The 14,237-nt window shown below is 40.3% G+C and overlaps 3 protein-coding genes across 12 annotated transcripts in view; 1 reads left to right on the forward strand and 2 right to left on the reverse strand.

Moving 5' to 3' along the window:
- Window positions 1-14,237, forward strand: part of ca12 (carbonic anhydrase 12) — a 90,437-nt gene that overhangs the window by 65,344 nt on the left and 10,856 nt on the right. For 4 of the 10 annotated variants that reach the window (XM_086027796.1, XM_086027797.1, XM_086027794.1 and 1 more), the window contains 6 exons: window positions 142-2,213; window positions 2,296-2,360; window positions 2,443-2,525; window positions 11,424-11,503; window positions 12,963-13,074; window positions 13,987-14,224. The gene's annotated coding sequence lies outside the window, so the exon portion shown is untranslated. Of the gene's footprint in view, window positions 1-141; window positions 2,214-2,295; window positions 2,361-2,442; window positions 2,526-7,214; window positions 11,504-12,962; window positions 13,075-13,986; window positions 14,225-14,237 lie in introns of those variants that run through there. The other 6 variants (XM_086027795.1, XM_086027802.1, XM_086027798.1 and 3 more) reach the window with 6 other exon arrangements.
- On the reverse strand, window positions 811-9,459 carry usp3 (ubiquitin specific peptidase 3). Its single transcript, XM_086027793.1, has 15 exons — window positions 8,959-9,459; window positions 8,784-8,844; window positions 8,154-8,291; window positions 7,925-8,008; window positions 7,649-7,730; window positions 7,223-7,302; window positions 6,919-7,032; window positions 6,446-6,559; window positions 6,225-6,374; window positions 5,814-5,920; window positions 4,216-4,296; window positions 4,018-4,136; window positions 3,768-3,881; window positions 2,439-2,506; window positions 811-2,199 (listed from the first exon to the last, which is right to left on the reverse strand). The coding sequence occupies exons 1-15, from the start codon at window positions 9,047-9,049 to the stop codon at window positions 1,866-1,868; spliced, it is 1,737 nt and encodes a 578-aa protein (XP_085883919.1). The 5' UTR covers window positions 9,050-9,459; the 3' UTR covers window positions 811-1,865.
- LOC147148731 (kunitz-type serine protease inhibitor bitisilin-3) lies at window positions 10,549-14,216 on the reverse strand. Its single transcript, XM_086027806.1, has 6 exons — window positions 14,014-14,216; window positions 12,899-13,090; window positions 11,868-12,044; window positions 11,749-11,793; window positions 11,420-11,498; window positions 10,549-11,326 (listed from the first exon to the last, which is right to left on the reverse strand). The coding sequence occupies exons 1-6, from the start codon at window positions 14,078-14,080 to the stop codon at window positions 11,242-11,244; spliced, it is 645 nt and encodes a 214-aa protein (XP_085883932.1). The 5' UTR covers window positions 14,081-14,216; the 3' UTR covers window positions 10,549-11,241.

Genomic DNA, 14,237 nt, shown 5'->3' on the forward strand with positions numbered 1-14,237 from the left:
GAGTACAGTACAACCTGACCCAGTTCCAGCTTCCCTGTATTGTAATCAAGACAATTACATGGTATAATTAAAAAAAAAAAAACTCAATGTAAGAGAAATGCTAACAAACATGCTGTTTGTTACTCTGCTCTTTCTCTCAAGGTGAATCTGTGACCCCGTGGATGTTTGAAATTGCTTAATGGCAGTGCAGAGGACATGCCATTATGGCTGCGTCATCAACACAGACTACGCTGCCAGTCATGTCCTGTTCTACTCTCTATCAGTAAAAAAAAAAAAAAAAAACACACACACACACACTCTCTCTGAGAACATTGCGAAACATCAGTGCCGGGAATACATTTTGGATTGTGACTCACTATGCCACACAATGTCCTTTTTACCAGTGAGAGGAAGAAAAATAACACTGTTCAATGTGAGCTCATTAGTGCTGAGCATACAGCATCACTGCGTCAGTTTTTTTTTTTTCGCTCTGTTTCGAAGGAGTCGAGAGCCACGTGAGAGCAGCAAGCATGTTCTTGTGTTAAGCAAAAAGATGCACTAAATCATTTCCGGTGTACGAGTGCGTGTAGGACAAACAACGAAGGGTCACTGGCACCTTCGATGTCGTTCTTGAACATGAAAGGCTACTTCCTATTCCAAGTACAATAGAAGGCTTTTGAGGGCTTCGACACCTTAACGAAACAAAATGAGCTCACTTCATTAGAATTTCTAACTGGATTGCATTAGTATGCACACGGAACATCTGTATTCTTCAGTTGCCTCTTTAATTTGAGGCTGCACCAATCACTATTTTCACAATCAGACAAGCTGTGGTTTTACATCTTTAATTTATTTGAATCAATCAGTGGGGAAAAAAAAGAATGCTGTCTTCAAGTCATTTACCTGATTCTATGAGGAAACGTGGTAATTGCTTCGGCTCAATAGTTAGGAAAATATATATATATATATATATATATATATATATATATATATATATATATATATATATATATATATATATATATATATATATCGTCGCTGTCCTGTGAAAAACACATATCTCCATTTTTTAAAATAATGGAGATAAGTGTTTTTCACAATTTTTTTTCTTTTAATTAGATTTCCCAAAGCGCCCTTTTCACCAACAATTAACATTTGTTATGTATTTTTCATTAGGTTTGACATGCTGTAAAAATGTTCCACGTACAAACAAATTGATAAATCTTTCTCATTCTGGTCATGATTAATGAGAGCTTTTGTCAGTCATGAAAATGTTGGAATTAAAAAGCCTAAAATGTCCCACTTGAGTAAAACAGGTTACTCACATACCGATAATCAGGTCAAATTTTCTACCTTCAGGTCAAAGTCAAGAAAGACCTGATAATTAGATATCTCTAAAAGATTACCCTGTGGCGAGGGATGTGTTACCAATGATTTCTCCTCACTGATCTGCACAGAAATCGTAAATGATAAACCTGTACAATATTCATGAACATAAATCCTTGTGTGTGGGATCTGTCGCATTTTGAAAATCGCTTAAAATTTTAAACATCAGTATGTGTATAATGCACTTGAGAGGTTCGATGCATCTGCAGAACATGGCAAGGCATCAAAATAAGGGAGACTCAGTGTCTGACTTAAAATATATCGGTCAGCTTGTCCCTATGTTTTGACCAACAAATGTTTTCCAAGTTAATCAGTCAGTGAAATGATGACATTTGGAATTGGATTACAAATCCACCAAACTACAAAACACCAAGGAGATGAACACAAAATGACATCCTAAACGACACCTGATCACCATGTGATGATGTCATATGGATCCTAAAAAAACTGGCGTGATGATTGTGAGGTGCGACTGAGGAGAAGAACGGAACTGGTCCGATTCACTGCACCGCAATTTGAATGTCATCCTCTTGTGCAGAGGTCTCGGCTGATCTCATTCTCCCTGCTTTCGATTCCTCTGGTCCGGCTGTGTCTGCCTTTTTTAACGGGGAGTTATCCGACGGCGAGCGGTCTTCCAAAGCTCCTTGCGCATCCACCTCCGCAGAACACGTTTCCGACACTGCCGCCGCCTGCTTGTTCCTCTCCGTGTAGAAAAGGATGTACGCCTTGGCCTTCCTCAGCGTTTCCTCGTTGGCGAGCGTCACCGTGCTGTCGTTGAAGTGGTACCAGCGCCCCTCGTGGCTGCCGTACGCCGTGTAGTGGCCCGATCCCACCCTGCCGACACACACGTGCGCCAAGTCACATTTTGCAGTGGGCCAAAAGGCTGAGGTGAGGAGATCAGCCACGTCTGACACAACACTGTCCCTACAGGTCCATGATAGAACGGCAGCAAGCATCAGTTCGATTGGCTTATTTGGGAGCTTTGTACACATGGGGTGAGGAAATACAGGCAATACTTTTTAATGTTGTTGTTTTTTTTTTTTTTTGGTGAAAATCATAATCATTCTACTCACCCAGAACCATGATGCACTACAATGGCCGCCAGGTCATACAAACAGCTGTCCACTAACAAACTCTCCGGCTGAAAAGATAAAGTCAAGGTGAGTAATTTTTTTTTTTTTTAACCTTCCCGTTTTCATGCCATCATATGTTGCCTTCCGCTGTCGCTGGAATATAACAGCTCAAATTTCCAGCTGTCTATTTTTTTTTTAATCTGTCTTGCTTGGTATCACCATCTGTGGTTATGTGTATTGTGATGGATAATTATTGAAAATGCAGTCGGACAGTGAGAAAAAGAACAGAGCACAACAAATAATCGAGAATGATAACATGAGAACAGTAGTGTTACATAAGAGCTCGATTAAATTGAAGATGTGTGGACTGGGTGAAGAGATGCAACAGGTAATGATAAGACAGGTGTAGTGAGGCAGGCAGTTTGACCAGTTTGTAGTGGGAAGGGCTATGAAGTGTCAAACATTCCTGTAAAGAATTGGCGTACAAACGAGAAGACACTATAGGAAGTTAAGTTGCCTGTCCATTCTGACACGTGCAGGTTCCAAATAGTACATTTATTATAGAGTGGCGCCCCCTACAGCCTTTAGCCAGTCAATCACAGCTAACAAAAAAGTAATGGAGGATAATAGACGCCGTGAAGTAAAACAAGTTACGTGATTCCAAAATCCAACTCAATGTGACAATAATAATGTTAATTTGAAAAAAAAATACTATAAAGTTCTAGTAAGTAAACTAACATTTGGTTAAATTCTAATACAAATATTATTCAGCCACTTCTCTTTCATTTTTGTGATGCGTTTGGGATCATTTCACATTTGGATTACAGGTGTCCCGATCCGATCACATAATTTTCCAATGATCGGTGTAGAGTGAAAAGGCCAGAGTTCTGTGATTTCTTATTTTTTTAAAGGTCATAAAGCGTCAAAATAATGAAGAAGTACATACACATATATAGTCATATGGAATCACAATAGCTTAGATTATATTAAACAAGGTAACATCATTGCAGCTTTTCTAGAACTGGTATTTCAAAAGTGGCTAAAGTGACATCTTTTTCTTCCAAGACACCCCAAATTCCGTGCAGAGCCCTTGCACTTCTGTCCTATGGCTGCGTTATAGGTCAATGCTCTGCTCCCTTCCTGACTCCTTCATACCGACCCGCATGTTTGGTGTTTTTCGTTGTCCAAGCGTTTACATTCCAGTAGGACTCTTAGACATTTTCTCTAGAGGCCCTCTGAGAAATGTTTCTTTCTCTGTGAAAGCTGACAACTCGCCTTCTGTAGTTTGGGCTGGGGCACAAAGAAAGCCGATATGGTGTACAAGCTTACCTCAAGTAAATAGCCCTTCATGTCCAAGTCTTTCAGTGGAAATTCCACATAAGTGTCCACTTTATTTCTCAAAAAGGCTGTCCAGTGGAACCTTTTCAAGTGCAGGCACAAAACCTGCATTTGAAAACGAAACCTTTGATTAAAGCAAATAATAGTATATTTTGCCACACTAGTTGACCAAGAGTAATGTAATTCACATGTTAGCAACTTTTCCTGGTAAGTGGCTGTTTCACAATTATGACTCTTCTACCTTTGGAAGCTTCTGGATCCAGAACTTCTTGGTGGATTTCTGTCGTTTTTTACATTTGTGACAATAGTACAGCTCGGTTTCATCCAGCTCTTCCAGATCCGTGAAGCTTCGTAGGCATTCTGAAACAGTCATTTAGCTTGACGTGCGTTCCCCCCAAGAGACTGCTACCACATCTGATAAAGCGGACAAATTTCTTACCACGCAAGGTACATGTCGGACCTGGCTCTTGATCTTTACTCCTCTTCTGTCTGAAGCGACTGGGAATGTCCAGAGAAAGATCTAAATGGGGGAGGACGGAATCAATGTGAAGGCGGAATTAATGTCAAAGTGGAATGTAAATGACGCATCTCTAAGGACAGTACGAGCAGTACCTTATGTCAAGATCTGAGCTGCCGCTCAGCCGATTAAAGTAAACCCAAAAATATTTTTCTAGACTTGCGAGCAATGATTTCAGTTACAAGTGAGCCTCAGGCTCCCCACGGCTTCAACGATGCGAAAAAAAAATGAGCAATTAAGGTGGAAGCTCTTAGTGGAACCTCGGCTTGCAACAAATCACTTTATAAATGCATGTTTCAGATGAATATTGCTTGGGTTCATGAATTATGCTTCTTGACATGGACGCAAAAGGCTCACATGTACTTAACACAACGTTGACGCCATTAGCTCTGCGCGTCACTTATTTCACGCATATTTGTGTGTTTTTTGGGGTTTTTTTAATCAGTGAATATGCCATCTGTATGGCTGACACGAAAGTGTGCTATTCACAAACCCAGAAAAGTGTGTGCGACGTCCGCTGAGATCTCGCAGAGCATGCCATGAAGGGGGAGAGAGAGCCAGAGGAGAGCGATGAGGCACTCTCGAGGGCTCTCTAGGCCATGACATTCAAAGAGTACAACGTGTGAATGTACTTTTGGCTTAATTACACTTTATACAACCAGGTTGTCTCTACATTCTCGTTTATAGTGTTTTTTGTTGTATTTATTTGGACTTTCCTTTATTTTTGTTTTGTGTTATTATTATTACAGGACAGTGCTGTTTTCTTTATCAAAAACATAAAAACAAAATGCGTGACTGATACAAGACTAGTCAGTGAACAAATTAAACTCAAGCAAAGGCACCACTGTAATCTGTACAGAGGGTTCTTGGTTTACAATATTCTCAATGTTGTTTTGTGGTTTACAAACGGCGCACAATTAACTAGTTTGCATCACTACAATGTGCCAGACAACAGCAGGAGAAAAGGTAGGGAATTCTATATTTTTTGTTACTGATTTTCATTTCATTATTTTATTTATAGTTGACTAAGGCTAAGTCAGTGGTTCTGTTGCCAACCGTTTTTGGCTTGTGTACCCCCGAACTTTTTTGCCGTACCATGAGCACCATCTGAGTCATACATGTTGATGATTCTCCAAAAGCATACAGGTAAAGTAATACAACTGATTATTAAGTGATAATAAATTTAGTTTCCTTAATTTGAATATCAATATGTTGAATTACTTATTTTCACCTCAAACAAATCATAAAAAATAAACATAAAATTAGGAATCAAAACAAAAACTGCCTTTGTTATATGTAACTCATAACATTTACCACAATAAACTGGAGCTCCTTTGAATAAGCCCCCTTTAAATTTGAAATATCAAATATTCAGTTTATTTGCATCTCTGATCAAAAAACAAAAAAATTGCAGACTGTTGTTATTAAATGTTTTCACGTGCCAGCTGCAATTTGTTGACGTGGTTGGGAAAACACTGATCTGAATGAGTGCAAACAGTTTATCGGTGCAGGAGTCTTACCAAGAAATGGGTCAAACTTCCGAGATTCGGTCCCACATATCAAACAATTGACTTCGTTCTGAAGGATTCCACCAAAAATAGATGTGACGACGCTGGGAGTGCCATTTCTGCAGCGAGACCAACACGTGACAACACACGCGGACAAAACATGCAGTGTTCACAAAAACAAAGACATTGGAATGTTAAAGTAAAAAGTAGCTGTGGATGTAATTATGTACCGTACTTCTAAAGTATGAGACTGTCTTTTTATAGGAGAGGGAGCAAAAATTATACAGTGAACCTGAAAATAAAAATTGTCTAGTCGTTGAGAAACCACAATGGACCCAGGAAACTAACATCACAATAACAACTATGTTTTTTACCTCATAAAAATGAGTACGTAACACAACCTATTGTAATTGGTCAACCTACAAGCAGGTTTTGTCATCCGCGCTAGAGAGTCGGAGCCTGTCCCGAGGCGAGCTGGGCTCTGCCGCCCCGTTCTGACTGTGCTGGAGCTCCCTGTGGAGGTGGTCCAACAGGTAGCGCATGAACTCATGCGCGTCTTGCTGCTGGTAGCCTCTTGAAGAGAGAAAAGGACCACGGATGTAAAATTGTTCCGAATTGAACAAGTACACATTTTTTTCACAGACCTAAAACTCGGCATGATTTTCCACACTGCGTAAAATAAGGGGTCTGGACTGAAGGCGGTCTGGTTTCCTTGCCAGAGGGAACAAAAGGTCTTTCTTAACTCCTCCACCAGTGACCTGTTCAACATAAAGCAACACGTTATTTTGCCGCCATTATCACCTGCTACATACAACCCGCGCTTTACTGCCTCTCAATTGGGAATGACTACTGTTTGGTACTTGTGATTATCGCGATTGTAATTGATCATCGAGGCAAAAATGACTTTGTCTCTGTCACGGAAATCGGATGCTTCATTCAAGATAAGAGCATGATATGCTGCTCGATGCTGTATCTCGCTGAACTTAGGAGATAAAAAGATAAGAACAGACACAAAATTTGCTGTGTTTCCTAAATTCAATCATCTTTAAGTGCACTAAGACTGCTTTTAGATGCATGCACTCGGCTAACGACTCCTCCTGCCAGACGAGGACCTTACACACTGATGTCCCCTTGGCTGCGAGTGTGGTACATCCTCCTTCCAGCCGTCTTACCGCTGCGTAGCGCCACTGCCGGCAACCCCTTGAAATAACAGCTGAACTGCTCGATGTTGCTGCGAAGAAAATTAGATACTTTAACACCAACTTTGAAAAAACTTCACGTATCCAAAAGATGGGCGTATAAAATGTGTGTCTATACAAAACTAGACGTTCCCTCTCACAGTTTTGGCTGGTTTTTTTCAAATGAAGGGAATTACACTTTTTTTTTTGTCTTGCTTCAGTCAAATTCTGAAAAAGACTCACCTGAGCGACTGCAGAATGGCATTCATAAAACACGTGTTGCCCAGATTTCGCAGCCCCGTTGCTCCCAAAGCGGCCCCATCCTAACAGGTAGGGACAGGGTGACATGCAAGAGCACATTACAATAGTGACACCATGTAAAAACAAAGATCAGCTTTTCGCATTTACAGACGGTGACAGTCAAATGGTGAAGCTTTACAAGTTCGAGGTTCAGCAATCAGTTCAGTTTGAACCGGACAGGCCATCCCTACGACGGCAACCTAACACGAATTTGTAGACAAGTCAGCTGCACAAACTAGTTTATTGGGCACCAATCATAACCTCAAAATGTCTTATGACGGTACCGTCAGATCCCATGTACAATGGCAATTAGCAGCACAAGATGGTCATTTTAATGCTATTTCTACAGTTAGATTTTTGGTGGCTTACATTCTCTTTCAACATTTTTTTGTCTGGGGCTTGGCCGTCTTGAAGTTTTCTTTTCCTCTGTCTGTCACCAGTCAAGGCTGAGCTGCGAGAAGAGGGTAACGCATGATTTTTGTTCAGTTCAGAGTATGCCTGGCACATTCTTGAGTAATATTGCAAAGATCGATCTATCTATCTATCTCTCTCTCTCTATATATATATATATATCTATATATATAGATACATATATATATATATATACATAGTAACTCTCATTCCCTTGAGAAGGGAGACACTTACTTTTCTAAGCTCTGGAGATATTCCCGCACCTTTTGCACATGCCCAAGTTTGGTGTCATTGACAACAAATTCATCACATCTGTAACTATAAAATCTGCATCAGAGGCCACATTCTTCAGTAAAACAGCTTTCACAGGACATATTCAACTTGGAGCGTAGAAATATCTTCATGATAAGTGGGGAAATTATTTAGTTTAGAGTATGCTGTTAAATCAAGACTTGACACTGACCAGAACACGCTGTAGTTGCCAGAATCCATGCAAACCGAATGTTGACTTTTCTCTTTCTCCTGTTTGTCAGCCTTCCTTAGGCTACTGCTGGACACTTGACTCTCTTCGAAGTGCTTCTTTGCATGCCCATTCACATATCTGGGGGGAAAAAGTACAACAATCAATTCTCAAGCAAAAATTTACAGAAGAAACATGGGGGGGCAGCAGGAGCTCAGTCTGGGCGGACTAGGAGGACCATAAATTCGAGTTCCACTATAGACAAGATATATGGCAACTAGTTCTGAGAGAAATACTAGTCTCAGTCCTCTGCTTGCTGACTACTGTCGAGGTGCTATAGAGCAATGCAACGTAAAGTTTGAGAAACACTGCTCTAACATTTAGGGTATTGTGTAAATTGTGTATTTATTTGATATCAGACTAGCTCAGTGAACTGCAATGAACTGTGAGATGGATGTTTTTGTCCTCAGTAGTAACACAGTTCTGTGCACTAGTAGAAAATGTGCATTAGTAGAATGACTAAGTAACAGATTTAAACTAGTAAAATTTCAATTTGAGGCGCATGATACTGAACGGTGACTAAAAGATACAATTTGTTTTGTCTCGGGGGCACGAGTCTTGACAAGAAGTTACCGTCCACAGTGGACCACCAGGCAGGTGAGGCACAGCCATGGACTTTTATTCGATCTGCAAACTGGACAAGAGAGAAGATTTAGTTTCCGTGTAGCGTGTACAGTTACAACAAATCGCCACTAATTCGTATGGTGCTGCCTTTAAAAATGATCCCGGTCAGCGTATGGTCACTCACCGCTGCAGCACCAGGAGGAAGGAGCGCCGTTAGGCAGCCGAGAAGAGTCGCCAGCGAAACTCACGTTCGAGCCCAAATGAAGACATTCCATCGTTTTAAATCTCCGCACGGGACGTCATAAAGTAGTGAACGGTCACAGCAGCATCGGCACGCATACAAAGAAAAGGTCAGCTAACAATAGTTAGCCAATTAACATAAACTAGCTAGCTTGCGTTAGCCGCCACCGGTCAACTACTTGTGTTTTCCAATGCACGTTTTCCTCCCTTGTTTTGCAACAAAACCTTAAGACCTCGTTGACCACTACAGTCAGTGGGTGCACTGGGTGACACGAATTACATAAAACGTTGTTTACACCCACACATGTTGGCAGGCTGAAATGTAAAGATAGTTATTGGTGAATAACACACTTGGTAACAGAGAGCGGTCGCCCCAGACAAATGGAAACAACCTGAGGAAGTGACGTACACTTGCCGGCCGGTACTGGAGCCGCTTGTGACGAATGATGAAACAAACATGGGGGCAAAATATGTTGTGAGACTATTTACATTATATTTTAACCTACACTTAAAATATTGAATGGAAAGATTCAACCCATGAATTTGTTTATTTCAATATTTTGAAGCTCTAATGCAGATTTTTAGAATTTCTACTATGGGCTACGTGACACACATACGCAGTTACGAACGCTTCCTCAAAGACCACAACTACGCTGGTGGAGGGGTATTATCTTGTCTGAAAACTAGAATCTATCACAAAGCACGTTGTTAGGTAAACCTGTTGTTTTAACCTAACCATCGTTATTGCTATCATTAAGCAGCCATCCACTTTCTTTAAAGCTCGTCTTCAGTAGAGTCACGTGCTTGAGCTGGAGTCTTTCCCAACTGACTTTAGGTGCAGGGGCGTAGCCAGAAATTTTTCAGTGGGGTGCCCGTGCATGCGTCATTCTTCAGGCAGAGATGGGCATCGTCTGTCCGTAACTAAGTTCCCCTCTTTTCCGGCCGACCCACGTGGTCCCAGTCCGTACCTTGTCGGCGACGGCCAATCGGTGTCAAGAACATAATTTTCACGTCACACGCAGGCGCTGCACAAGCAGACTAAATAAAGAAAATCTATCAAATAAAAACAACAGACACACACACAGTGTGGTAATCGGTGAAATGAAAACAAAATGGGGCACCTGTCATTGTGTTTGTGGGACCGAAAGGTATACAACACTGTTATTTGGCTGTGTGTCAGGAGTGATAAATTTATTATCACTCATTAAATAGCGAGTGGTCATAATCATCATCATCATAAGTAATAATGTTGCCTAGCTTTGCAGATGTCACTGCTAAAGAAAATGTTCCTGGGCCTTGTCAAAAATACTACTACACTACAGTAAGGTCTTGTTTTGCTTTTAGTTTCCACAACCGCAAATACCTGGAATGAAAACTTCCCAGAACTTTTGGTGGAAATGCAATTGGTACCTTCGGTTGCTGGAACCTTTAAGTTCCAGTATTCTGTGGAATCCTTTTTGTGTTGTTGATTATCCTTCTCATGACTACTTTGCATATTTAGTAGCTAATTGTTAAAATTAAACCACAAGTTGCATCTTATTCAATTGGAAGTATTTTATTTTGAAACAACCTGCCTTTGAAGATTAAATGTTACAATAGTGCAACCCTTTTGTATGCCATTGTAATTTACATTGTTACAGTAAGCATTTACAAGTAAAATATGCCACGGTGTATAGTGTGTATATAACAGTAATCAGTCCACATGCTGGTATTGACGTGCACTGAAAAGCAAAACTAAAGGAGCACATTTAGGAAACTTACTAGTAGAATTATTTGAGTGACTTATAATTAATTAAAATTCAGTCTGATTAATATCATGTCGCACAGCTTTTACATTATTACATTCGCACACAACCAATCAGATGTACAGTACTGGTAAAAAAAAAGAAAAAAATGCCATGACTTACTAATGTACAATCCTGCAAACGTCTAAGGCCGCCATCCAATTTGTTGCTAAAGTGAAGGTGTTGAACTAGAATGTCACAGTGAGAATGAGTGCAGAACTTTTAACGATGAACAAATTGACGTTGTCTCGATGATTGCGAGGGGTGGATGCTTCCATTGATGCCATATTTTTGCAAATGTCAAAAATACATTTGCACCTTTATCTAGATCTAAGATGTACAGTAGAAGGTTGGAATCACACACATGGGTATGGTATCAACGCTTACAAAAACCAAACACGCGCACGCACGCACACACACGCACGCACAAGGTGTTTGTTGGATTATGCCATTTCAAGACTCTGCTCCCTGAGAGGAACTTCGGGCTGTTCGTCTTTACTTTTTGCCGGGGTCTTCTTCTGCTTTTTGCTGCGGTAGGAGCACAGTTAGAGGTTACAGGAGACACATAATCAAATAACCATGTTCTTGTATCTTTTTTCCCATTGAACACATTGCTCTTACTTAGACTGAACTGTCAAGACGATGATAGTTATGATGATCGATGCGACGATCACACCGATCAAAACTCCACAGATGATTGCTGAAGTGAGTAAATCCAATGCATGTTTACATTTCATTAAGTCTCTTTACTACGGTAAACCAGGTATGATATGGAGGGGGAAAAAAACAATTGTGGCCACAACATGGGCACAAAATACTAATTTGTAAATATTTGTAATTTTACTACATGAAATAGTAGCATACGCATATTAGAACTATTTAGTGGCCATTATTGAATTTTCTTCCCACATGTCATGTCTGGTGTTTGGTAATTTACTGTTTTTATCTACCGATTGGCGTGTCTGGCTCATCCTCCTCCTCTTCCTCTCGGTTATCTAAGAATACATGTAAAAATGATTAGATCTCCTTGAAACATTCAATCAAGATTGGGGAGGAGATCCACACTCACCGTGGATACCGGCACAGGTAGCATTGCAGCTGTCATGGTCAAAAAATCGGTTTCCGTTTCCATGGCAGCCTGTCCAATGGAATTTTTTGCACTTTCCATGAACTGCGTCGTAGTAAAATCTCAGAAACTTGCCATTGCATCCACCATTGAGCTTCTGCAAGAGGCACACTGCCGTCGCTAGGATGGAAAAAAAAGGAAGTAATAATAATCGGCCTTTGATAATGATGATGATAAACAAGGTCAGGCGTTTAAAGCCGTTTCATTCACATGCAGTCTGTCGTTTCATTTATTTACCACCTGGTGGCGTATTGTCTTCATGAACGTGCAGCAGTGAAGTGTTCTCTGTCGCCTTACAGGGCACAATAAGGCATTCGCATCTGAACCATTAAATGGACTGAAAAACTGAGCTGTAGCAAGAATTCAGCTTTTACAAAGATAATGCACAGTTTTGACCAACATTAATTCAACAACAACTTTATTTTTATGGCTTACTAATAGGCTACATCATGGCGGTAAATGTGATTATGAAATATTAACAGTGGAAGGATGGTAGGACGCAGAAACCTGCACATAATAAATTCTTAGAGACACAAAATCTTATATTTATTCTACTAGCTGTCACATGTTGGGGTGATTTGACAAAAACAACATGCTGAGCTACCTGCTTTTAGCTGATGGAAATTTTAATTTTAAATGAGATATTTTCAAATATAGAAGACACAAATATTATGATACTATAGTAATGCTAATATGGTACAGTGCAGTTCTATACTACTGAAATATACAACTCCATTCCCAAAACGTGTCTTTGGTTAATTCAAGATTTTAATTATAGCCGTTCTCTGTCATGGTGTACTCGGCCTTTTGCCCCAAACCGGCTGAGTTAGGCTCCAGCTCACTCACAACCCAGATGAGGACAAACCCCATTATCCAATTATGTTCAAAGTCACCATATACACCTCCCAAGTGAATCTGCTTTTATCCATTGTGTGTTACAAGTTGACAAACTAGTAGCCGCCAGCTAATCTCACCATCTGTGGGGTAGCTGCGTTCTATATGGGCCGAGCAGTTCCTCATACACTCCTGTTCATTTAGGAAACGATTGCTGTTGCCTCCCTGGCCTTTGTATATGAACGGGCTGCACTGGTCGTTGCTGGCGTCGTAGTACAATGAAACGATGAAGTTCTTCCCAACACCTTCATCCTCAGTTAAGTGGCAAAAGTCTGTTGGATGATTAAAAAAAAAAAAAGCTTGTAAGTACAAAGTGATGACATGAACTGGTAATGATAACATGACCATTGCACAGGCTTGTGATATCTCAGATGCACCCTTGCTATCAATGTTTAACTTCATCACTCCCTCTTTTTACGATGGCAATAAAATGCACCACCTATTGTATGTTTTAACTTCCTGCCCTTCATAATTACAATTCAAAAGGGAATTGGTTTCATATACTATGAAAAAAAAATGTTTAAACCGTAACCCACTTGATAAATCTACTTTTCATCGTGGTTCAAAGTGCCTCGTATGCCGTGTCTATCACAATCAGCCCCACAATGATTCTATGATTAGTCATTGAGTTGAGGTGTCCACACATCGTTTATAACTTTGGTTTATATGTTAGTCATCATCATTAGTAATGTGTAAATAGATGCATATTTTTAGTAAAGCACCAGCTTCTTGTTCAATGTCATCTGGGCTCCAGCTCACCGGTGAACGTAATGGGGACAGGCGCTATAGAAAATGGAAGCCAACGGCAACCTTTCCGTTTGAGTAAAAACATCCTGTTGGTTTTGCTCTCAGTCAAAAGCTTTAAATGAGCTCAAATAAAATGATGTGGTCTTGGGGTGAAAAAAAAAAACACTGTAAATTTAATCCAATGTATCAACATTTTTGCGGCCGCATTCTTGCACTGATGTAACTCAACGGGAAGTCTGCTTTTATCTTTGTTTAGATTGGCCTAAAAACAATTACCAATACGCTTAAAATTAAACATGAATACGATTTTAACGGTTTTACAAAGTAAATACATATTTTTTAATAACATCCATCCTCTGGTTGCTTGGGATGGTTTTTTTTTTAATACCAAAGAGTTTTTTTTTTTCATATTTCAACACAGATTGGAAAATGGAGGGATTTACGGTACCTGGGATTTCAGAATAGCTGAGGTGAAATGCAGCAAAGACAATGGCAAAAACTAGTTGGTGCTTCATCCTGCAGCTTGCCTCTGAGCTGTCTCTCACCCACCGAGTCCTGCTTGTAAACTGCTGTGTGAGTGGGCTGTTGTGACGGACCTTTGGACCAACACTTGCACCTTTTCGGTTGACACAAATGTGAACGGACCAACGCGGGATCAGGTAGACTACAGCG

Source organism: Filicampus tigris, chromosome 4, assembly GCF_054856515.1.
Source record: "Filicampus tigris isolate MCC_2025a chromosome 4, RoL_Ftig_1.0, whole genome shotgun sequence".
NCBI classification, from domain to species: Eukaryota; Metazoa; Chordata; class Actinopteri; order Syngnathiformes; family Syngnathidae; genus Filicampus; species Filicampus tigris.

Bases quoted from the DNA above. Each gene is read 5' to 3' on its own strand.
- LOC147148731 (XM_086027806.1), bottom strand. From the start codon at position 14,080: ATGAAGCACCAACTAGTTTTTGCCATTGTCTTTGCTGCATTTCACCTC. The intron at 12,045-12,898 runs GTGAGATTAGCT...TTTCCATCCTAG, and splicing joins ACGCAGCTACCCCACAGATG to CGACGGCAGTGTGCCTCTTG. The intron at 11,327-11,419 runs GTAAGAGCAATG...CTCCTACCGCAG, and splicing joins GTCTTGACAGTTCAGTCTAA to CAAAAAGCAGAAGAAGACCC.
- usp3 (XM_086027793.1), bottom strand. From the start codon at position 9,049: ATGGAATGTCTTCATTTGGGCTCGAACGTGAGTTTCGCTGGCGACTCT. The intron at 8,292-8,783 runs GTAACTTCTTGT...TTTTCCCCCCAG, and splicing joins CTGGTGGTCCACTGTGGACG to ATATGTGAATGGGCATGCAA. The intron at 5,921-6,224 runs GTAGGTTGACCA...GTCTCGCTGCAG, and splicing joins GCGGATGACAAAACCTGCTT to AAATGGCACTCCCAGCGTCG.